Raw genomic sequence first — 24,290 nt, 5'->3', positions numbered from 1 at the left:
ACCCAACCGCACGCACCCAACCGCACGCACCCAACCGCACGCACCCAACTGCACGCACCCAACCGCACGCACCCAACCGCACACACCCAACCGCACACACCCAACCGCACACACCCAACCGCACACACCACCACACACACCACCACACACACAACCACACACACACAACCACACACACACAACCACACCAAGCATTGGCATAGCCAATAGGTCTCTCCTTTGGGACCTTATAAGTGTTTAGCCATGCAACAGTTGATGTGGTTGCACCAAGGATATTGTGCTGCATAACTAAATACTTAGAAGGTCCCAAAAGCGAGACCTATTGGCTATGCCCATGCTTGTTATTTCCAGCCACGCTCTTTCCAGCTTTCCTACATTTTTTTCCTTTTGGCTTGTCAGCAGGGTTGCCTCGTTTTACTGGGGACCTTGTCTTACTCCCTACACTGTCTTGAATGTTATGTGGGAGAGCCTGTTCAACTTGCGCGTTGTGCTTTCCAGATATTATTGAGGGCTCCACAATGTAGGAACAAGAAACTGTCTGCTCACCGCCCAAGGACATCTCCGGCCTTTTTGGGTCCGAAAGAGTAATATGGGAAGCCGAAACCAGCAGATTTGTAAATATTTCCCCGGCGCACTCCGTTCTGTCAGCTCGCACAGCTCTACGGCTGTGCCTCAACTTCAGGGCGGCCGTGCACCAGCGCAGGAAGCAGGGCGGGCGGGGAGCGCCAAGCAGCTCCAAGGTCATTCGCCCCCTGCTCTATGCGTCGCCGGCTGTCGACAACCACTCCACCAGCCTCGGGAGGAACAAGCATTGGCATAGCCAATAGGTCTCGCCTTTGGGACCTTATAAGTGTTTAGCCATGCAACACTTGATGTTGTTGCACCAAGGCTATTGTACTGGATAATTAAACACTTTTATAAGGTCCCAATGGCGAGGCCTATTGGCTATGCCTGACAAACCTAACAGCAATAGGCCTATTAGAATAGGCAAGGTTAAAGTTTTTTATAAAGCTTTTAAAGTCATTCTCAGGCCCCAGCCACCCATGGTTTTGGAATGTTGTGTAGCTCACCTAGCGTAACTTCTCTAGTAGTGAGCATGCGTACTAACACCTGCGCACATGCTCAACCTAGACAGTACCCAAAACCCGGGACATTTATACAATTTAAAGAAAAGTGTTGGACACTTCTCCAAAACCCCGGTCCGTCCGGGGAAAACATGGACATATGATCACCCAAACGTCTCTGAAAAACCTGTCGGCGAATGACTGGAGGGGGCAGCGAGGCAGCGATGATCCCGCCAATAACAAGGACAAAGGAGGTTGTGTGTGTGCGCGCCCCTGCAAACTAAAGCCCCTACCATGGACATGGGGGGGGGGGGGGGGGACAGGGCACAGATGAAAGAAACATCAGCGTGCGCTTTCCACTCGCGCGAGCAATAAAAGTGAGGGAAGGATATGTGGGATGAGGATGACGTTGATAGATGTGAATGATAACAGAGAAAAAGGATTGAAACGGAAAAGTGGAGAAATTAACAGGAAAGCAATATTGACAGCAAAATGAAAGGTTAAAGTTTGAGAGGGATCAAAATTGAAGGGAAAGTGATGGCAACTATGGTGGAAAGGACGGTTTAGGAAGGAAAGGGCTGGAGGAGGCAAGGAGTACGACTGAAGAAGGCATGTGGGTGAAGAAGCGTTTTGAGGCTGGAGTAAAGTAAGTGTTGTATCACAAACCCATGATGAAGATGAGAGTGATAGGTTCTGTGAATTTATAGTTGTGATTTAGTGGATAGAATTGAGGTGGCAGAGCGTAATCCCTCACTCTCCGCTCTTCGAACCTTGCATATTGCTGGCACAGCTGCAGACTGTGGTGCAGATGAACTTATGTACCCAGTTGAACAGCCTTCACATTATCCAATACAATGCCACAATCATGAACATGAACGTGCGAAACGGGAAAAAGTCCAGAGAAGATGGCGCTCAATCGAGCAAACAACCAGATGAAAGGGATCGTATGTGTAAAATCCATGCAAAGATTTGAAATAACACACTCTTAAGAATGAATAACCAAATAGCAAAACAAACCACACAACACAACATTCGGATTTCTACAACAAAGTACTAACATTTTTGGCCTGAGAGGAACAAGCAAAGCAAGAAATAAACGAGCATTGGCCACGAAAGTCATCGCGATCACGATCGCTGTGTAAGCGAAAGTCATCGCGATGACGCGCTAAAACACACAAGGGATGCGTGCGCAAGCGCGCGTGCTTGTGCGTTTTAGCAAGCTGGCTAAAAAGCTGGGGGGAAAAATGCTACCGTCGGCCACAGCTTGCCCGCGCACATGCAATGCAAGCTGTAGCCGGCGGTAGCATTTTTTGAAGCCCCACTTACTAAAGTCTCTCCGTGCAGCGCATGCACGCTGACTCAGCGAGACCTAAAAAGGAGGAAAAAATCCACCAAAGACAGCGCTTCAAGTGGCAGGTAACATCACGCTACTATAGCGCGGTAGGAGTAGGAGATGTGGACACGCGCGGCTGCTCAGCTAACAGATGCCATGTTCACATTGTGATTGGTATTATATGTGTCTACTAAATATACCGTGCACGTAAAGCAGTTGTGGTTCTAACATGAGGGAGCTATGGTTTTCTATCAACTACTTTTGTTTATTTTACTTGGATTTTGCTTTCAAAGAATACAGGTCATGGTTAGAAGCTTATGACTGTTCATGTGTGGGTAACATTTTTTAAATCTGTTATGCCAAAATAGCTTGAAAAAATGAAAACGCTAGTGGAAAGGCAGCAATAATGAGTTGAGGAAATTCGAGTTTGAGCGTGTCCTCAGATTGTGCATGACTGCTGTATATGTCATAAACTCAGATGCTACCGAGGAACGGCACTTGATTCGATAAGGAGAAGACCCATTGTGTCAATATTTACTTGAGTTGACTTGGGAATTCGTCTGTGCGATCTCTGTTGCTCACTTTGTAAAGTGGAAGAGCAGAGAGGAATAAATAAAACCAGTATAAATGATTTGTTGTGGAAGTCCTTTGTCCTTTACATTCACAATTTCTGTAAATACAACCTAACCGGTGTCCTGTTTAAAGCTGTTTCCTAATCTGTTCATGTAATTGGTCTTTATTTCTCATATGCAGGCAGCATCTCGTTCAGTCCCGAATGACACAGTCCAAGAAGCAGATTTGAAGGCTGCCTTAGAAGTGCTACGGAGTTATGGATTACACTCCTTCGTAGAAGAGTGGTTTACCGAAGTGCTACAGACCGACCTTCAGGCGAATATTGCGCCAGAGTTCTGGAACTGCATCACCCAATATGAAAACACCATTGAGGAACAGCAGTGCGCCCTACTCCTCCTCGATGCTTTTCGCCTGCTTAGGTGTCGCCTGGACCCTTACCTAAATAGTCTGGACCTCTTGGAGAGGTGGACCAGAATGGGGCTTCTTCTTGGCTCAGGGTCACAGACACTGCGAGAGAAAGTTTACACCATGTTCAAAGCCATCCTCTTCTTTTCAGCCACAAAAACGTTTCAGGACATGATCCAGCAGTTTTATAGCCGCTCTTTTAAGATCTACATGAGACGCAGGAAAAGGGGAGATGACAACATGGACGAGTCGGACAATAGCATAAACGAAAATGAGCAAGGAAGTGATACAGAAGATAGAGACGTGGAGGACTCTCATTGCGCTGGATGCAGTAGCTGTAAAGAAGAGTGTTGGTGCCAGACGGCCACGGAACAGTTTCAGCAGCTGAACGAGATTCTGTAAGTATTCTTAAGAACATCTTGAACTTTAAATGCAGCAGTGTGCACAATTTCAGGTTGCAAGTTAACTAGCCCATCATGTTACCTTTGGCACCGTTTTGTACATTAAAATGATTCAGATAATTGAATAAACGATTGTTCTGGCACCATTTCAAGAATGAGCACATACTCTGCCTGATGAAAAACATGTCTAAAATAAGTTATTCGTTTGGTCAAAAAATAGGATTATCTGGTATTTTGGAAAAGAATGACGCGCTGTGGAAGATAGCCTGCTGTGCTGCAGCCCTAGTCCTGTGTGTCTGCTGCGTTCAACACAGTCACTTATTCCATTCATGTGTCCAGACTCCTCGGAGTTGGAAACGGGGGTCATGTTTTGTCTGGATTCAGTAGCTCCTGTTTAATATGACTCAACCCTCCTGCCTCCTTTCCTGCTTTATGTCGCTATTGAACTGTTACTCAACAGTCTTCCTTTGGCATCACTTTTTAAGACACCTATGTGGCAGCATTTGCTTTCCATGTTCAATAGTTTTTTCTTCTAATAAATCTGATAACACTCAAAACATCATTTATGTGAGAGATAATGGCAGAGATGATCACTCGGCTATTAGTCAGTATGTTTTCTATTGCCACTTTGATACTGAACATTAAGAAGCTGAACTCCAACATGATGAGACAGTTGACACTCCGAACAAACATACTACAGTGAAAAGAGAAAATGGTAAAACATCACGTATTGCCTTTGCACATGCTGGAGTCTAAATTCGCCTTTCATCCACATTGTTTTGGGTGACAATTCTTGATGTAGATGATTGCATGGGGGTCCTACTTTGCAGGCAGTCTGCCAACTCTTACTGCCAAGGTTCATTACCTTGGGTTTGTCTTTGGTTAATTTGCTCTCGCCACTCAAGGTAGAGGGGTTTCATATAACAGTTTCTTTCTCCTCAAGACATTTATAAAAGCAATTGTTTATTCCTTTGCACTCCCAAAAAACAATTCAAGAAGTTAGGAATATTATGTTTTACACAATTCCCCACAGACATAGAATCGGAAAAACCCTTTGATACATCAGGCCCTAAGCTCCTCTCGCCTTGATTGTAAAAATGCACTGTATTTGAGAAGGCCCAAAGCTGACACTTCTTCAGGCTATCCCATCTTAAGACTTGGAAATTGTTGCGCTTCCACATCCTGCTGAAATTACATTGGCTTTCTGTGGCCAAATGTTCCGTCGTTAAATTATTCTATTTCCTCCATGGTGATATTTACTGGGAATCTCAAGCTTTTCATCTGGGACGATATAAATCGTGTCTCTCTGCACAATCCTATTGGTTTCATTTCTGTGCACAGGATTTGGGGTGGAGAGGTAAATTTGTCTCTCTGCAGCTAAATATTGGAATGGCCTGCAGTGTATCCTTCATACATTTCTCAATGATGCGTATTTGGTGAGGTGAAAGGTGCTTACTGTCGCACTTAGATTTTCTTAAATATCGATTAGTACTATTGCACAGTGCACTGAATGTATTGGGGATGCAAGTGTTTAATAAATGGCCATTCTTGGGCACAAGTCATCCCAGCTTGCTTACGGTGTATATTGCAGAGTCAGCTCAACATCGCTTTTAAGATCAAGTTAACCACTTGAGTAGTGAGATTTTGTGTTCTGATGTATGTTACTGGCATAAACCTGATACATTACATTGGCCTCAATACAATGTTGCTTCATGCCAGGAGGCCAGAAGTTGATTTGAAGTCATTTTCCCGGATTACGCATGCTCTCTCCAACAGACCATAACATCTGCAAGCCATTTTTTTTTTAAACAAACTTTATTGCAGTTTTATTAAGACAGGACAGTAATCACAGCAATGACTAACGGATGGACCGTGCCTAAATAAATCATGTTCCCTAGGGCCCCTGTCAAAGCCTCCCAAACAAATTCTTTTGCATCAGTATTCCTCTACTAGCATAAAATAAGACAGGATTGTTTCCTAAACACTCAATGATGAGTTCTCAGCCTGCACGTGCAATAACAAAGGCACCTGGAAGGAACATCACTCCCCCTTTTCCCCCTCTTGGTCCTGCAAACCCGCACATAGTCGGTAGATCCAGGTTAGGCACGATCTATAGTCCCATCCGGAGGATCCAGTTCATAAGTGTCCCTGCGAGACCTCGCTGCAAGCCTCCGCAATAGGTGACGGGTTAACAAAACACTCTCTGCCCTCCCCCACCCCTCCAACTCCCCCCCCCCCCCCCCCCCACACTGTCAGACATGTCGCTCCATTTGTATCTCTCAGTATTAATAATGAGCCCCGCTGATTGGACCACTGGTATCACAATGTGAGGGGACAAATGGACGGGAGCTACCACTCAATACCCGTTACCCTCCAGCCCCGCAACCCGCTCGATAAGGGCGAAGCGGCCATGCGTGTGCCCTAGTGTTGTCGTGAAGGGGATCAGTCAATGTCGTCCGTCAGGTTCTTAAGCAAGTCCACCATCGCCACCCATGCTCTGGCTGCAGTCAACATTTTGTCATTATCGGCTCTCTGGGCCATTTGTAGTCTGAGAGTCCCCTCACAGGCTGCCCACTTTATAAATTCTCGCAGCCATCGCGCAGCATTAGGCGCCGTGGCTTCTTTCCAATGACTGGTGATTTCTCGTTTAGCAAGGACTAGCACCAAGTCTATGAATTTACTGGTCACTTTGTTACGAGCAGTGTGGGGAAACCAGTGAATTAAGCAAAAACCCGGGGTCTGATCAATGCTCCTATCCGTTATTTCGCCCAGTTTAGCCGTTACCTCCCCCCCCAATACTCATGTAACAATGGACACTCCCAAAACATATGCAAAAACGTGGCATTCTCTAATTTACAACGGGGGCAGGTAGTGCGGGACCCGAATAATTCGTTGATTTTGTGCGTGGTGAGATACGCACTGTGGAAGACATAAAATTGTATCAGCTGAAATCTCGCATTTCTAGAGCATTTCCACGCCAGCTCCATCAAATCCTCCCACGGTCTCTCCTCAATAGGTATCCCAAGGTCCGCCTCCCACTTGATCCGTAGCCTCTCCAAAGGGGACCTAAGCTCCTGAGTAAGACGTCTGTATAGGCAGGTTACCGCTTTAATCGTCCCTGCTGCATATACCACATATTGACAGGGGAGAGAGGTCGGGGGTTCCTCCATCCCCCTCTTCCAGTGCTTCCGGATAGCTTCCGTCAAGGCAGCATGTAAAAGAAAGTCATGGCGGGGCAGTTCGTACCGTTCTAAGAGGTCCTGGTAAGGTAAAAGTACACCATCCTCATAGAGGTCTCCAATAGTGGAAACCCCCACTTCCTCCCAACCTCGCAGTCGCTGCCAATCCCCCCCATGTGGTAGAGCCTCGCAGACCCTCAACGGGATCTCCGGGGCGTACAGAGGACCCATCTTGGCCCTTCTGCTCGCCTGATTCCAGCACTGCCGTATCACCCACAGCTCCCTCAGGATCTCCCACTCCCGTAGAGGAAGCTGGAGAAGCGTCCGTGAGAGCTGGCGCAGGTCCGGGCCCATGCCCCCGTGGTCTTCCCCAGGCGTAATCCCCTGGCCATCCACTTAGTGAGCCATTGAAATTGGGCTGCATGGTAATAGGCCTCAAAGTCAGGGGCTGCCAATCCCGCCTCCCGCCTGGGCGCTGCATGGTAGGAAGCGCCACTCTGCGCCTCCCAGACCCCCATAAAAATCCCGTAGTCATAGTGTTGAGCTGGGTGAAATATTTTTGCGGTATCCATAGGGGAAGGGAGCCAAAGTAATACAGAAGGCGTGGCAAGGTGACCATCTTTAACAACGCCACCCTCCCTGCTACTGAAAGTGGAAGGGTCCCCCAGAATTCAAAGTTGCTCCTAGTGGTTCGCAACGCCCTTCCGATATTCCCTTCCAGCAGGTCAGAGGGTTCATGATAGATCCGGGCTCCTAGGTAAGTCAGGCAGCTGCTTTCCCACCTCACGTCTGGTGCACCTGGAGGTGCCCCTCTACCACCCCGAATAGGGAAAAGGCACGTCTTATTCCAGTTGACTCTGAGGCCTGCCACCCGACCCAGTCTAGCCAACAGTTCTCGGGCCCCCCGCAGCTCCTCAGCAGCATTGGCAAGGAACATTAGGAGAACGTCCGCGTACAGAGCGATGTAATGGAACTGGCCCACCCCGTCCAATCCCCGGTAATATCGTCCCAATCGTGCATGCACCGCCAATGGCTCCATTGCCAGTGCAAACAGGAGGGGAGACAATGGACATCCCTGTCTTGTCCCCCTGCCCACGCTGCAGGCCTCTGAAATCACCCCCCCGTGCGAACCCTGGCAGTCGAGAGGTGGTATAATGTCCTCGTCCAGTTCACAAATCTCTCGCCCATACCGAAAGCCCGGAGAACTCGAAACAAATACGGCCACTCCAAGCTATCGAATGCCTTCTCCATGTCAATTGATAAAATACACGCCTCTTCCCCGAAGTGTACTGAATTGTGAAGCAATTGACATAATCGACGAACATTCATGGCCGTGTTCCGGGAAGGGATAAACCCGGCCTGATCCGTATGGACCAGTGTGTTCATGTGGGTCAGGAGACAGCCGGCCAGAATGCTGCTCAATATCTTGTAATCCAGGTTAAGCATTGCGAGGGGGCGATAAGCAGCACGATCCCACGCCGGTTTGTCCGGCTTGAGAAGTGGTACGATTATTGCTCCTCTGGTTGAACGAGGCAAGTAGCCCTCCCGCCTCGACCTGTTGTAGAGAACTAACAGGCGGGGGCCAACTGATCTACAAATGTGGCGTAAAACTCTATAGGTAACCCGTCTGTGCCGGGGGTTTTATTCCTGGCCATCCGCTTTATTGCTCCCCGGACCTCCTCCAGTTCCACATCTCGACCCAATTTCTCTGCGTCTCCCACCTCAACCTGAGGGAGTTCAATATCCAGGAAATCATCCTCCTCCAACACCCGGGGGTCTAATTGGCTTTGATAGAGGGCGGTGTAGTATTCCAGAAACTGGCCATTAATAGCCTGCTGCCCATAATGCACTGCCCCTTCTCCATCCCGCAACTCTAAGATTGGAGTTCCCCTTCGCGCTGGGTTGGCCAGCCACACCAGTAGTGCCCCAGAGTTGTCTCTCTCAGCGTGCGCCTGCACCGCGTACGCCCTATAATGAAAACATCGCAGGCGTTCTACGTGGGTCGCCAATCCTTCCCTGGCCGCCGTGAGCCCCTCCTGTCCATCCACCCGTTCAGGTCTTTCCCTTTCCGCGTCTCGGAGCTGTTGTTCTGCCCTTTGAACCTCTTGCAGCAGGGTTCTGCGGACCCCAACCGCTTCTCCTATACAGCGACCTCTTATCACTACTTAAAAGCATCCCACTCATTATGAATGCTAGTGGTCGTGTTAGTGTTGGTCTGGAAGTACTCCTCGATAGCAGTGTATATTGTGGTTCGAAAGACCTGGTCTTCCAACGTCTCCGGTCTAAGGCGCCAACTGGGAATAGTGGACCTAACTCGCAGCCAATTCAGGGACACCAGTAGGGGATTATGATCTGATATCGTCCTGGCTAAATATTCACTCAGGGTGATGCCTCCATGCACATCTGGGGAACAGAGGATAGAGTCCAGCCTAACATGTAGCTCATGTAAAGCCGAGAAATAAGAATAGTCCCGTTCCCCTGGGTGATGAGCTCTCCAAGTGTCTATCAGCTCCCAGTGCCGCTGCCAGTCACGCTGAACTTCTGATATTCTATGCGTGGGGGCGTCAGGGAGGGGAGGATGAGACCGGTCCAGGGCCACTTCAGTGGCGCAGTTAAAGTCCCCCCCCCAACAGCACAGAACCAGTCAGGACCCGCGCCAGCTTCTGAGATAGTTGTGCAAAGTAAGCTGGCTGATCTACATTAGGGGCGTATATACTTGCTAGAGTGATATCCCGGCCATCCAGGCGCCCCACCACTACCACAAAGCGCCCCTCAGGGTCTATTATCTGTCGTATACATTGAAAGGGAACCCCCGCACGCACCCACACCAAGGTCCCTCGCGCATAGGCCGAGTACGTAGTGTGAAATACCTGACCCCTCCTTCGGTCTTAGTCAAGTGAGTTTCTTGAAGTAAGGCTATTTGGACTCCCCTTCTCGTCAGGTAGGCATGTATTTTGTGCCGTCTGTTCATCATATGCAGCCCCCTGACATTCCAGGTCATAATTTTTATGCCTACGGAGGTACCCATGATCCTGACCCACACCCCAGGACAGGCACACAAGAACAGGTCCCCATCCAAACTAAGGCAGTCATGCTCGAAACTAAGGAAAGGTGGAGGTAAGTGCCCCACTCCCGATGTCCCCAGAACTCCCCCCGACTCCCCCTGCCATCCCTAGGCCATCCAGCCGGGCCCCATGATATAGTCAAGCCCCCCCCATCAGATAACAGTTAGGCCACTGGGACCAGGGCCAATAGAGGGCTGCCCACCAACTTCTCGCCAAGGGACCAGCAGACCACCTAACCAAACACCTCATCTGCCATCTACGGAGTGACATCCGGAAGTTCCACATCAGAGAGCCCCTGGACACTACTCTCAGACCTGTCTCTCTCGCGGTCTGTGTCAGCGCCAGCCAGACTGCCATCCCCACGGCTAATGGTCGCCACCGCCAAAACCGCCCTGTCTTTCTCGCCGGCGGCCAGCAGGAGAAAGGGGCCTCCGTGGGGGTGAAACGGGAGACAACCGCCACTGAGGCGAATTCAGATGTGGCGAGCTCGGGCGTCCAGCCAGTCCTAAGCGGCTTGCGGGGTGAGGTAAAAGTGCGTCTTTGCCCCAGAGGTTACCCTAAGGCGGGCCGGGAACAGCATTGCATAGGGAAGATGAATTTGGCGCAGTTTCCGCTTAACAGCCAAGAAGGAGGATCTCTGACGCTGCACCTCCCTAGTATAGTCCGGGAATATCATCACCTTTCTGTTCCCGATCTGTAGGTTCTGTTTATCGCGGACCCTCTGTAGAAGAAATTCCCGATCCCGGTAATGCAGCAGCCGCACCACAAGTGGACGGGGTGGGGCTCCAGGTCTAGGTGGGCGAGCCGGGACCCTATGAGCACGTTCCAGTGCATAGAAGGGGTAGAGACCCTCCGGAGCCACCTCAGCTTTCAGCCAGCTTTCCAGGTACTGAACCGCATCAGCCCCTTCCTCCCGTTCCGGAACGCCTACTATGCGGAGGTTGTTCCTTCTTGAGCGCCCTTCGCTGTCCTCTGCCCTCATCTCTAGGACCTTAACCCTGTGTACCACCTCTAGCTTTGAAGGATAGTGACAGCATCTGGGATGTCCTTCATGGTATTCTCGTTGGTCACTACCCTCTCTTTGAGTTTCCGGTGGTCGTCTTTCAAGAGGGTAAGATCCGACCCAATGGTCTCTATCCTCGCCTGCAATGCCTCTCGTGAGGATATGATGACCTTCATGATGTCACCAAGTGAGGGGTCTCCGGGTTGCTCCCCACCACGTCCCCGGCCGTACCGCCCTCGTCGTCTGTGTGTTGTTTCGGTTCGGTCAGCTGCAGAACCTCGTATATCCTGCTCCTGGACACTCTCCCCATTTTCCAAGCTAGAGTCGGAAGTACAGTGGTGTGTGCGTAAAGGCCGTGGGCCGCGCCCTTACCAGTCAAGTACGATGCCGCTTCGTCCTCCTGTGGGCGCGGTGGCACCTCAGCCCGCGCGCGAGTTGCCTGACAGCACGTGGGCCGAACGACTCCAGCCCACAGTCACCCCTGGGAGTTGCCCCAGCTTTCTCAGTGGCGTGACGGATGGTCCATCTAGGAGCAGGGGGGCTCGTCCTCGTAGCAGTGCAGGAAATAGGAAGACCCGCAGTACTATCACTGTGGCCTTCCGGCGTAGCAGGTCCTGGGCCTGAGACCCGCCCGGTGCCACGATGACTCCCGCAGTGACCGCCGCAGGCGAAGGGACGTGCCTGCGCCTCCAGGGATGGCAGACCTCACTTCCCCCACTGCAAGACGGTCCGCCACAGTGCACCTCCAGTGCCAGTACGGCCGAGCCGTGACTTCGCTCTCTCTCAGCCCCGCTCTCTGGTCAAGTCTCTGTGCCACTCGGCATGGGCAAGTGAGGCGCCCGCCAGCACTCACCAGGGGAAGCCTGCACGCTCCGCTCACCAAATCCCGGAATCGCAGGCTTCTTCAGGTGTCTCCAGCCACCGTCCACTCGCGCCTTCGTCTCCACGAGGTCTCCGGCAGTCTATTGCAGTCGCGGCAATCGCCAGACCCCCCAGACGCCGCACACGTCCGCGGGCCGCGGGAGCCCCAGGCGCGCGGACCTCAGAGGTTCCGGCCACAAGACCAGCGCAGGCGGGTGTAGCCACAATCTGCCGCCTCAGCCGGATGGGGCGCCAGTCTGCGCCGGCGGGCACCGTGTGCAGGATAGGCGGCCTGGATGCGGGCAGATTCACTTCAGGATAGACGGTGTCCCTTCGTCCGCCATCTTAGGGTCAGGCAGCCTCGGCCAGTCCATCCACACCGCCCAGCAGCCTCACCGCCCGAGGGCTCCCAGGCAGGATCCTACCTCCGAGCAGCTGGGCCACGACAGCCAGCAGTCGCGCCAGGGGCACCCAGAATCCCTAAAGGCTGGGGTCTCCTTCTCCTGCCACAGCCGCCATTTTGTGTCCCGCTTCGGCGAGGATCAACTCGCAGAGAGTACTTGAGTTTCTCCTGTTACCAGCGCCTCTCACGCCTCAAAAAGTTCAGCCAGGGGAGCACCCGGTATTCCGCTCCAGTTTGCAATGTCGGGGCCTCTGTATCTCGTCAGGATAATCTACGGCGGAAGGCAGCCACGGAGGAGCTCCGAGGTCCGCTGCTGCTTACATCGGCGCCAAGCCACTCCCCCTCATAACATCTGCAATCCATGATCGTGATATGCGATTACAGCTAACTTTCCAAGATTCCCACACATATGGAACTTGAGATGTTGCAAAGTAAACTTTCAGTGGAATCACAGGCAGTTGCATTATAGTTCTAAATTTCAGTTTTAACATTTAAAACCTAGTGGAATACGAAATCAAGTATTTCCTCTTCAAGATTCCTTTCCAAGATAGCTTACACTATAACTGGAGATGTATAAATTATGAATTATATTCCTGCAAAACTGTCATACCAATAATTTACTGTGTGCTTACACATGAAGTGTTCTTCACAAGCGGTGCCCTCTTTTCACAGTGGGCATCAACAGAAGTATATAGATGAGCGGGAATGCTCAGTAGAAGCATCAGGAGTCGATTGTCCCTCTGGGACTCTTTTTTTCCCCAATGTCATTTGCTCTCCAAGCTCAGCTCATTTTCATTTTTCTTTTTTGCAGTTTTATATAGCGCAAACTCGACCCGAAGGTATCGGAGCGCTTTACATGAGCACCAGTTGCCTTACAGCACGACACATTCATTTCTAGGCTTGGGGAGATTAAGAAATATGTCCAGAATCACAGGAGGCTTGAGCCTCCTGCCAGACTTGAACCTGGTTCCCCAGCTTCAAAGCTGGCAGACACCTCTAGCCGTTAAGCCACATCCTCACTCATCTCTCCCATATTAGTTTCTCACATACCACATTCATCCACTCACATTCTCTCACTTTCTAAAGCTCTTGATTTCTCCCCTATACCAATACCTGTTGTGATTTTTTTTTTTCTTCAGTAATATCCACAAGTAAAATGGAGATAAGTGTCAAAGCGCAAAAAGGTGCTCCCCAGCTTTCAGACTTTCCTCAGCAATTAAAAAAAATTATTTAATTTGCTTTGCTTCAGGTTGATGGGTTTCTCATATAGGTGATTCACTGTCTTAAGGCTGAAGCAACGTAATAAATGAAGAATAAACCAATATGCTTATTGTATGTTTCACTGTGTGTCATATTTTACAATGTAAGCATTACAATTAGTCTTTTTTTGCCTCCCATCGAGTGTTGAAATCTATTGTTCAAAAAAACTTCTTAGCCCCCCTATAAGTAAATCATTCAAAATGTTCTCAGTAACCGATTAGTCCTTTACCAACCAACTGAGGTTGCTAGGTGTTTTATTAGACTCACTGTCTCCTGAGCCCTGAACCGTGCCTGCACGCTCGGCAGCCAATCCCGGTGTGCGGAGGGCGGGGCAGAGACAGGCCACACAGGAAGACGAGCGGTTAGCGCTCTAGCCCTTCTTCATTTCAGGGCTATGTAGGCGACGAGGAGGCACCGACTTTTGCGGTAGGGAGACGGTGGCAGCTTCTCCTGACCCCGTTTGGCGCCCATTATTGCAACTAACGCGGCTACGTTGTGTTCATTTTAATATTGAAGGCAGCTTCGAGATAGAATTTTAAAATTGAAACTGTCACCATTTTGCTTTCTATTTTAATTGCAGCTCATGATATGTTGTTCTAAATTTAGTGGCACGCTGTGAATTTTACCACATACTCGCAAACACTGAGGTTGCTAGGTGTTGTATTAGACTCACTGTCTCCTGAGCCTTGAACCGTGCCTGCACGCTCGGCAGCCAATCCCGGTGTGCGGAGGGCGGGGCAGAAACAGGCCACACAGGAAAACGAGTGGTTAGCGCTCTAGCCCTTCTTCATTTCAGGGCTATTTAGCCCCTCGTCGGCTCCAGCGCGCAGCGTTGGCGCGCAGTGTGGCGCCTACTCCTGCGCCTAAGATGAGCCGAAGACCAGCCCGTCTGCGCCCGGACGGGGCTAGGGGCAGGGGGCTATGGCGATTCTCACAAATACCCCAGAGACCCCTTCCAGCAACCGGAGAACATACACCTCACAGGTATTGTTAGAGTTACGCAACCACCTCCCGATTGTATGCGATAAAATTATAGGAACTACCTTAGAAGGCCCGTTTACTTGTCAGGCATGCCATACACAGTTCCACCTCTCTGCGGAGGAAAGAAACCAATTGAGGGATCCAGTTGCCTTGCAACTTAAAGCGCAAGATACTGTCCTGACAAATAATACAATGGATAGTCTCCCCCTGGGGAGCAAAAACCTGCTTTGTAATACTCGCTCACTAGCGAAGCATGCCACCCAGGTTTGGGATCTTATATCAACTGAGGAACCCGACCTTTGTTTCTTAACAGAAACCTGGCTTAAGCCTCACTCAGTCCCAGCCATTACATTGGGTATTCCGTTGGGATACAAAAAAGTCAGGCTGGACCGTCCCAATAAAATAGGAGGGGGGGTGGCAATCGTCTATAAGGAAGAATTGAATATCATCATTCTCGAGGAAATATGTACACCCCAGATGGAATTATTAATTTTTAAAATCAACTCAACATCTAGGGAGCAAAGGAAGGGAGCATTGGTGTATCGTCCACCGGGCCCGAGTGGGAATTTCTCTGTTGTACTCATAGAGGCCTTAGCACCGTATGTGCAAGAAAATCGGGACTTCCTCTTGGTGGGGGATTTTAATGTCCATAGTGAGTCAGAGAAGTGCATGGAGGCAAGAACTCTCCTAATGGATCTGGACTCTCTGGGACTCAAAAAGATCAATTATGGACCCACTCATGAGGCAGGCCATACCTTGGATCTAGTTCTGTCCAACTCATCCTCAATCAAATGCATGGCACCTACTCGGGTAGAATGGACAGATCATTTTATCCTAAAATTCCATACTGCTGCCATTGATAAGCCACGAATACAGATCGCCTTGGCTAGTAAAAGGAGACCTTGGCATAAACTTACCACGGAAGCCTTCAGAGAGAAGTATAAAGCTCCCCTGTCTAAGAACTCTACAGAGGATGTAATAACTGCTCTTAATAGGTTTGAAGAGAAGGTTAGAGAAGCAATAAACACCATTATCCCGCAGAAAATATATAAACCTCGCCAGGCAAATAGGCAAGAAGTCTGGTTCTCTGAGGATCTAAGATCTCTGAAACAAATAACCAGAAAACTGGAAAAGTTATGCAGACAGTCTCAGAGGCCTGAAGATAAAGAACATCATAGAACCTCCCTTAAGATGTATTATAAGGCCATTAGGGCGGCACGAAAAAATCATATTGCAGCACAATTAACAGCAGCTGGGAAAGATTCAAAAGTACTGTATAAAATCTAACAAACTTTTACCAAGCCAGTAGCTTGTGAGACTGCAGAGGTTGCATCCCAGGATCTTTGTGATGAGATCTCCCTATTCTTCATGAAGAAGATAGATGGGATCTATGACAAGATTATGGTCTCAAACGCAACTGCTGCAGGAGAAAATAACACTTCTCAGAATACTGCACAGCAAGTGCAATATACTCAGTGCCTTACAAGCTTTCCCCCCATTTCCATAGAGGAGGTAACCTCATTAATCACTCAAATCAAGAGTGGTAGCCCTTTGGACACCATCCCTGCACGTATCATGCCTATGTTGGCAGATGTTTTGGGGCCAGGAATTCAGAATTTAGTCAACCTCTCCCTTAGCACAGGGGAGGTTCCTCTAGACTGGAAAAGGGTGCTGGTAAGACCACAGAGGAAAAATACTGCTATCCCCTGGACGGAATTGTCTAACCTAAGACCCATATCGCTTCTCCCCTTTTTGGGTAAAAACTGAGAAATTTGTAAATCGGCACCTGTCGAATCACATCGAAAAGGCAGGTGGGCTGGATTCTTCCCAGTCAGGTTTTAGGCCAAGACACAGTACCGAGACCACCTTGTTGTCAGTCGCAGACGATCTACACATGTTCCAGGATAAAGGTCACTCTGTTATCCTGGTTCTGTTGGATCTGTCTGCGGCGTTTGACACTGTGTCACACAACATCATGACCACCAGGCTAGTTAACATCGGCCTGGAAGACAAGGCTTTGGCTTGGTTGAGGAGCTTCCTAACAGACCGCACCCAAAGGGTCACCTTGGGTGCATATCGGTCAGAGGAGTTGGGGATCTCTAAGGGGGTGCCACAGGGCTTCTGTTTGACCACTACTCTTCAACATCTATGTGGCCCCCCTAGCTAACATCATGAGGTCCCATGGTTTCATCCCAGTGTCATATGCGGATGACACCCAACTCCTCTTTCCTTTTAAAATTCTCACTGTTGAGGTTAGGAACTCCTTTGCCCAGGGGATGAAAGCAGTGGCTCACTGGATGGCATCTAACTTCCTGCAATGTAATGTTGCCAAGACGGAAGTGATGCTGTTCGGTGAGGCCAAACTCCTGTGGACTCCTGACTGGTGGCCTCAAGATCTTGGCCCAGTCCCTGAGCCCAAGCAGGTAGTGAAAAATCTAGGGGTCCGACTGGACCAGGAGCTTTCCTTAAAACATCATGGAAACCAAGTGGTGGGCTCTTGTTTCCACATCATCGGTTTGTTGCGGAAAGTGTTTCCTTTGCTGCCAGACTCTACTAGAAAAACCTTGGTGCAGGCTCTAGTATTGAGTCGATTGGATTACTGTAATGGACTGTTACTGTCGGCAAATGAAGGAGTAATTTCCAGACTCCAGGTGGTCCAGAATACCGCTGCTCGTCATGTCTTAAACCCGCCCCCTCGCACTCCCTCCAATACTCTGCTGACCAAGCTTCATTGGCTATCCATCAAACAGGGTGAAGTTTAAAACCTGTTGTATTATACACAAATGTTTACATGGGAGAGGCCCTGCTTACCTGTCCAACAAATTCTCCCCCTATGTACCCACGCGCTCTCTGAGATCCAGTGAACAGGCCTTGCTGTGTGTACCCAGAGCAAAAAAAGCAAGACAGGGAGCTAGAGCCCTTTCAGTTGCTGGCCCAATTCTATGGAATAGCCTCCCAATATCTCTGAGACTCTGTGATGATCACCTTCCTTTCAGGAAACAATTAAAAACTTATCTATTTCAAAATTAACATGATATACTGCTTGGACTCTTTTCTTGTATTATGGTTGGCCAAAGGCGCGGAGATACTCCTTCGGGAGTCGATTCGGGAGTCGATTCCAGCGCGGTATAAACTCGCAAATAAATAAAAATAAATATCAAACTAGATAAAAGACTTTCTGTTGTCAGTTTCCACACGCAATGAGTTGAATTGATTATGGATTTTTTTTAGTTTTTTGCCTACCAGACAACACAAGCTGGGCTTAAAACCCTCACATTGCTTACCGTGGTTGGCTTTGTTCCTCGCGTTTACTTATTTTGATTTGATGACTTTCCTTGTCCATCTTATGTTTGTCCCTCCCCTGGAGCATAGCCTCTCTACCATTTTTTGACTTGGTTGAATTATATTCTTCTACTGATCACTCTTAGGACATTACTCTGTCTTTTTTGCTTAAGCACTTCTTTAGACTAAATGTGTTTTGCAGCTCTCTCCCTTGTGTGCTTCTTCCTGCCGAATATCTGCCACCCGCGCTCTGTGTTGCTGTCTCCCTCAAGTTACAAGTGCTCTCTTGTGATTCTCCTCTGTCAAACTCCCTCTTTCCCGGCACTCCTTAATGGTGTCTCTCGTGTGCTTCTCCCCTGCCTATATGTTGATCTCCATTGTATGCTGTGAGCTCCTCCATTATCCCCACCCTACTGTCTTATTTTAAAAAAAAAAATTACTTTATTTGATTGTTTTTTTGTTTTTTTTACGGAGCCATCTCGGATACGTGGTCACATGTCATCACGTGCTTACAAGCCTACAAAAAGGTGTGGCCTTATCATTGCTTCTTCTTTTCCATTTTCTTTTTCTCTTGCCCATGCTGCAAAGCATCTTGCCGATGCTGTTATTTTTTTTGTGCTGAATACAAAAAGTGATAAGTGGAATGCTTGAAATTCTTCTCAGCCACAGATGATAACTCAATGGCTTATCCAAGTTAATCTTTTGTTTGCCTACAATGCCACCTTAGGCTAGAACAGTCATATGCAAATCAGCCTTGGTCCTGCTCCATTTGGAACAGTCCACCCTGAACTACCAAGCTAGCTCCTCTGAACTATAACAAAAGCAACCCAAGATCGATTTTGGCCTAGTTGCACCTCTTTGTTTGGGTGTGGGCTGGTTCCAGTGGCACAAAGAGCACGGTACTGTGCGGTCAGATCTGAATCTGTTGCTAAGCAGTATTGAAAGAGCAGCTGTACTGAGCGCTGTTAGTTTAGGAGTTGTTGGGCGCTGTTGCATTAGTAGCTATTATTGAGTGATATTTTGGAGTTCTGTTGGAGAAGGTGGTGAGTATGTATGAGAATGAGTGCTGTTGTATAAGGCGTTGTTCGATTAAATGTTCGGAGCGCTGTTATTTGATGTACTTGTGAGCTGTGTGGGACAAGGAGCTGGTGTTGGCTTTTGTTAGAGCAGTCGCTGTTTGAATACTGTTGATGAGGGCCTGTTCCTGAATGTTACTGCATGAGGTACTGTTAATATGTGCCATTACAGGGCACTGTTCACAGAGCCCTGTTAGTGAGCGCTGCTGCACGAGGAATTGTTAATGCGCTTTTGGACGAGGTGCTGCCACTGAGAGCTGTTTGATAATGAGATATTCTTGGTGAGTACTGTTGTAGGTGGCTCTTACATGTATGTCAATTATACTAATAAGATCAAGCCAAAAAGTAATTGTATTTTTGAGCCATTTTCTGGTTGGTGCCGTGCCCTGTTGGATCAGACCGTTTTGTGTTAGTGAGCTCTTTCTGGTCAGAGACTGTTGGTGGTGTTAAACGTGCCATGTTTGTATCCAGTCACAGATTGAACCTGCTGGAGAGAGTCAGTTCCGACGCAGTCACCACAATCCTACACAAGATGATAGAGGAGAGGATGGAGAAAAAATGCAGAGGAGAATATGAGCGATCCTTCCTTTGCGAATTTCAAGAGGTACCCACGCAACATCATTCAGCACTCCATTGTTTTGTAGTATTTCTGTATCATTCCAAGAACGCTCACTTTGGCCTACGTATTGCGTTGTTTTCTGCCCCTTGGGACTCGACATTTTAAGATCTTTGACCATCTTATACTCTCCACTGATTACCTCTGATTTGAAGTTGTAAAAATTGATTGCCATTGGGACATGTGACTAGTAGTCACCTCTGGTTGTAGTCCTGCACACCTCAAAAGGCGACGTACCTAAGGTTTTTTTTGAAGGACAAACCGGAGGGAGAAAGCCTTGGAAGGACCCTGGAGCAGCATTTTTGGATGAGCCTTACAGTAGGTATTTATTGAAAGTGGAAGGGTCGGGAGCGAGGATGTCAGGACACCGGGTGTTACTTTTTGTTTAAATTTCTTTATTGGGAGTTTCGCTTTTCATGGTACAGAATTGCATGTTTTTATTCAAACATGAAGATAGGTGCATGCAGACCATTAAATGATTACATTGTGACCCGAAACAGCCATCTCCCCCATCTATGTTACATCAAATATTAGAAACAGTAAGATGAACCGGAGAGTACAGTTCAGCTGAACCGTCACGGGCAGTGGTAGGTTGTCTGGTGTCTGCCTATGTAGATTACCGCGGGATGTGGGTTGATATTCAGTCCCCAACTCTATCTCCGTGCACCATCTTTGGAATTGTCCATGAATGTGTGTCCAACTCAGCGAAGTCGCCCAGTTAGTTGCCGGGGGGAAACTAATAACCTTTAACAAGGAGGTAAGTGGAGGGGATGGGGAGGGTCAGGGAGCTTGCAGATTGTATCGTGGTATTTGCTTAGTCTGTGGCAGAGTCCGGTTTGCTTGTTACTGAGTCGTGGTGTCAGTGGCTAGTGGGGGAAACTCTGTGGAGGCTGTGTCTCCTATCAGGAAATGAAGGTGGTATTCCGAGGGGGCCCTAGCGCACCGCCTGCTCTTCAGACCATATGCCTGTTACGTGTTGGTGGTGACACCGGGTGTTACTCTTATACTGGTTAGGTGTGTTCCCTACACCAGAATGTGATCACACATTATGCATGTGATGATGAATGTGATGGGGTAAAGCCTAGTGGCTTGCAACAAATACCTTGTGTACGTTTGGGACAGCCATATTCCACATATCCTCTTTAAGCAGGGGAGCATACGATTATGAATAATTTTTTATTACCAAAAATAATATTTTTCTATCTCCTCATTTTTAAACTATTTATACTGCTACTTCATAAATGACGAAGCATTGCAAGGGAATGTTATTTTTTTTTCCCAACAGCCCGTGACATAAGATGCGACCTATGAACTGGAGAGTACTTGGGGAAAGTTGACTTTCCTACCACCAAATGCCAGAAAGTTGGTGCTTAATCATCTGCAGTAGAACGTTTGATTCTATTCTGAGGGCAGCTGTAACTTTATCACTGTGTGATTGTCACGATGAGCTCTCCTTCCCTTTTCACAGTGGATCGAGAAGGTGATCGGCTGGCTCAGTAAAGTGTTCCTGCAGGACAAGACTGGTGCTCCCTCGACGCCGGAGTCCAGCAGCACGCTACGGCGGTGGCGCTGCCACGTGCAGAGGTTTTTCTATCGTATCTACGCGAGCATGCGCATAGAAGAGCTGTTCAGCATCGTGCGAGGTAAGCCCCAGACACACCTGTTAATACCTTCAGCTGCAACCACCACCAGATAGGGTGACCAACCGTCCGTAAATTTCACGGACAGTCCGTAAATTGGACCTCACGTCCGTTGTCCGTGAGGATCCTTTTTACGGACGCCTTTTGTCCGTAATTTTAGGCATGTTAGGGAACAGAGCTGTTCCCCTGCGAGAGGCCTCAGCTCCATGATGGGGCTGCTTCACACTCCTCTGAGCACAAGAGCAACCCCACCCCCCTCCCATTGTCATTCTGTAAGCGGCTGACTGCCACATACAGAATGACAATGGGGCAGGCAGGGCTGTTGCAGCATGTGGTGGCCTCCTCTTGCCACGGTCTAGGGCAGGGCATTCTGTCAGATGGAAGTGCAAAAACGCCCAAGCTGCTGCTAGGTGAGAATCCAGTTAATCGAAGGAAGGCGGTAAAAGAAGTTCAAAGGAAAGGATTATAGTTATAGTATAGCAGCCATGGTTTCTGCTTTTTAGGTCTCGGCTAGCGAAGGCTGCGCTTGCGCAGTCTCACTCGCGAGATTTTATGACTTGGAGAAGAGGGGCTTGAACCCGCCCCTCTTCTCCCCTGTTCTCCATTGGCTGGCCTCTTAAATGCTGGCCAGCCACTGGAGAAGAGGTCAGTCACTCCGATCATGCCCCGTCCTTTTCGGATCGGGGGGCGTGTTTTTTGCGAAAAGTCTCAGGGAGGAGACAACAGCAAAACACGCCCCCGAATCCGAAAAGGACGCTGCCTTTCTCCGAGGCATTTCTGCTCTGCCTCGGAGAAAGGCAGTGGTGTGATCGTCCGCTTCCCCTTCGTCCGGTTGCTGCTCTGGTCTCCTTAAGCACAGTCATTCAGAACGAACTTAAACACGTAAAAAATGCAAATAGATGTCAATAATGTTTGCGACGTAACATGTATGCCAGTGGACATCGGATTTGACTAATACATTTTTATGTTTTTTCAGTCTCAACCCCCGAGGACAGCCCAGAATTAACCAAACGGGTAGTTCTTGTTGATGACGTTATACATAGTATTGGCCAGGGAGGCCCTTAGTAAAGGTCAGGCAAAACGTCACTTTTACTCTAGAAATATACTTGAGACAGTGACGTCTCGACCGGCCTCATCTTGGTAGCAGCCTACAACCCAATGCCTATAACACTGAATAAATAAATATTATATATTTTATTTAGTATGCGTGGAAAGCGGCAGTCCTTGTGAGACCTACATTGCGTTTTCAATCCTCAACCCATTAAACAAAGGATCAGGACAGTCCCAAGATGGCTCCTATTTTATTACACGGTATCTCGCGTGGGTAAACTATCCAGTGTTAGTCCTTTGTTTGTGCCTACTCTGAGTGCACTTGACTGTGAAGTCCGTCGCCTGTTTCGCTGCGGAGTAATGTAAGCCGCCTGTAACTGCTGCAGCGGCAGGAGTGTGGCTGTCACTGGAGTGCCGGAGATACCGCAGCGGCGCCCCTCCCCCGCTGTCCCAGCTTGGCAGCCCAGGAGAAACCCGAAGCACGGGCAGGAGGGAAATATTTCACAGCTGATTTAACTCGGGGACGATACAGCAGAAGGGGAGAGCCCGGACTCAGCAGGATCAGAGCACTATCAGCAGTAGCAGGGCATGATGAACAGGTTCTGAAAGTGGCTGTACAAACACAAGGTAAGTGTCTGTCCAGGCCGGACTGGAGATACACAGTCAACATCTCGTCAAGGTCTGTTCACCCTTTGTCGTTTTAAGTGTAGACGGAAAGACATCCCGTCTACCAAAATATGGGGAGCTATGGGGCAGACTTTTGTCATTCATCAAGGTGTGGCTATAACCTCGGGACTGAACCCCCGACCCTCAAACTTCAGTATACCGCGATAGTCGTGATAAGCATGGGATAGGTAATCACACTTGCAGTGTCCTTCGAGCAGGGGGGAAGGGGGTCGGGGAATCGGGGACCTCAAACACCTACTTTATAATCCAGGTGGGGGATCCGAAACTACCTAATGGGAATCCCACAACCCTTCCAGACTTCCATTATACACTGAGCGACCACTCGGTGATTTTATCATGTACATGAAAGTGCGTGTGTTAATATCCGGGGAGCGTTCCCATGAATGTATGGGTAGGTATGGCAGCGCGTGCCCACCCCCTTCTGGGTCATCATTACCCTTTTGGTGTTGAGTATCGTTGGTCAGTGGGACATTCACCCAGGCACAGAGATGCCCACGCATGTGCCTCGCCATCTGAATCTTAGTTCTTTGGGCCTGAGATCACCTGCCTGAGTCACACCAGTCTCCTTTGTTGTTGTCAGGTCGGCGAGTTTCCACGATCCAGAGTGCATGCCTCCTGGCAATGCAGACACTCATCGATGTGTCCACGAGCACAAACCATGCCCCCCATTCAAAGTCACAATCTGTGCCTACGACCTGCGCCACGTCCCTTGCACAAACACACCTACCCCATGCTCACGCACTCAAGCTCCCTACTCTCACCCCATGCACACCGTACCCACCAATACACAATATACTTCTCCTTGGCCCCATGAATCCCCGTATACTGTGTACCATCACAAACCAAAAAGTGGTCTCAGTTGCCATACAAATGCGTACTCTGCCCTCCACACTGCACTAACCACAAAAATACACTGCTGTTAATCCCACGCATACATGGGTTGTTAAAAAAAATACAAGTACTGGCAAAGCAAATAGTTCTCGCTGTGTGTGTGTGTGTGTTTTTTAAAGAGCACGTGGATGTGTCACTACGTAACTGAATCCTGCATCTGAAAAGTGCTGACTGCAAATTGTAAAGGGCATGCAAGTGTGATCTTTAAAAAAGCAAGGTCTATTGACTTTAGCAATGCTTGTTTCATATTGTATTCCCTGTATGTATATGTTCGAGGCATGTGGGCTGCTGAATTCATATCTGTGCATAGATCGCCGCCTAGTGTTGGGTCCGGATGTTTGCACGTTGTTGTCCTGGAAGAGTCTTCGAAGTATCCTGAGATAGGTGACTCCTCCCCTGGACCACAGTGCGCATGGGCATCCTCTCCATCCTCAGATTGTTTTTTTCTGCCATTGGGTTCGGATGTGCTTATCTTGACTCAAGTTAGGGAAAACTTTTTTTTTCAGGCCAAAAGGTACTG

General features: G+C 48.8%; 1 protein-coding gene across 2 annotated transcripts in view; it reads left to right on the top strand.

Moving 5' to 3' along the window:
• ANAPC2 (anaphase promoting complex subunit 2) overlaps positions 1-24,290 on the top strand; it is a 284,740-nt gene that overhangs the window by 81,158 nt on the left and 179,292 nt on the right. For both annotated transcript variants that reach the window (XR_014962878.1, XM_085610066.1), the window contains exons 2-4: positions 3,151-3,773; positions 19,358-19,490; positions 20,971-21,145. Coding sequence is in view for 1 of the 2 variants with exons in the window: in XM_085610066.1 (XP_085466192.1) it covers positions 3,151-3,773; positions 19,358-19,490; positions 20,971-21,145 (931 nt within the window). In the remaining variant the exon portion in view is untranslated. The remainder of the gene's footprint in view (positions 1-3,150; positions 3,774-19,357; positions 19,491-20,970; positions 21,146-24,290) is intronic.

The sequence above is a fragment of the Triturus cristatus genome, chromosome 1_2 (assembly GCF_964204655.1).
Source record: "Triturus cristatus chromosome 1_2, aTriCri1.1, whole genome shotgun sequence".
NCBI classification, from domain to species: Eukaryota; Metazoa; Chordata; class Amphibia; order Caudata; family Salamandridae; genus Triturus; species Triturus cristatus.
Note: the sequence above shows the minus strand (reverse complement) of the source record. Positions and strands in the feature narration are given on the sequence as shown.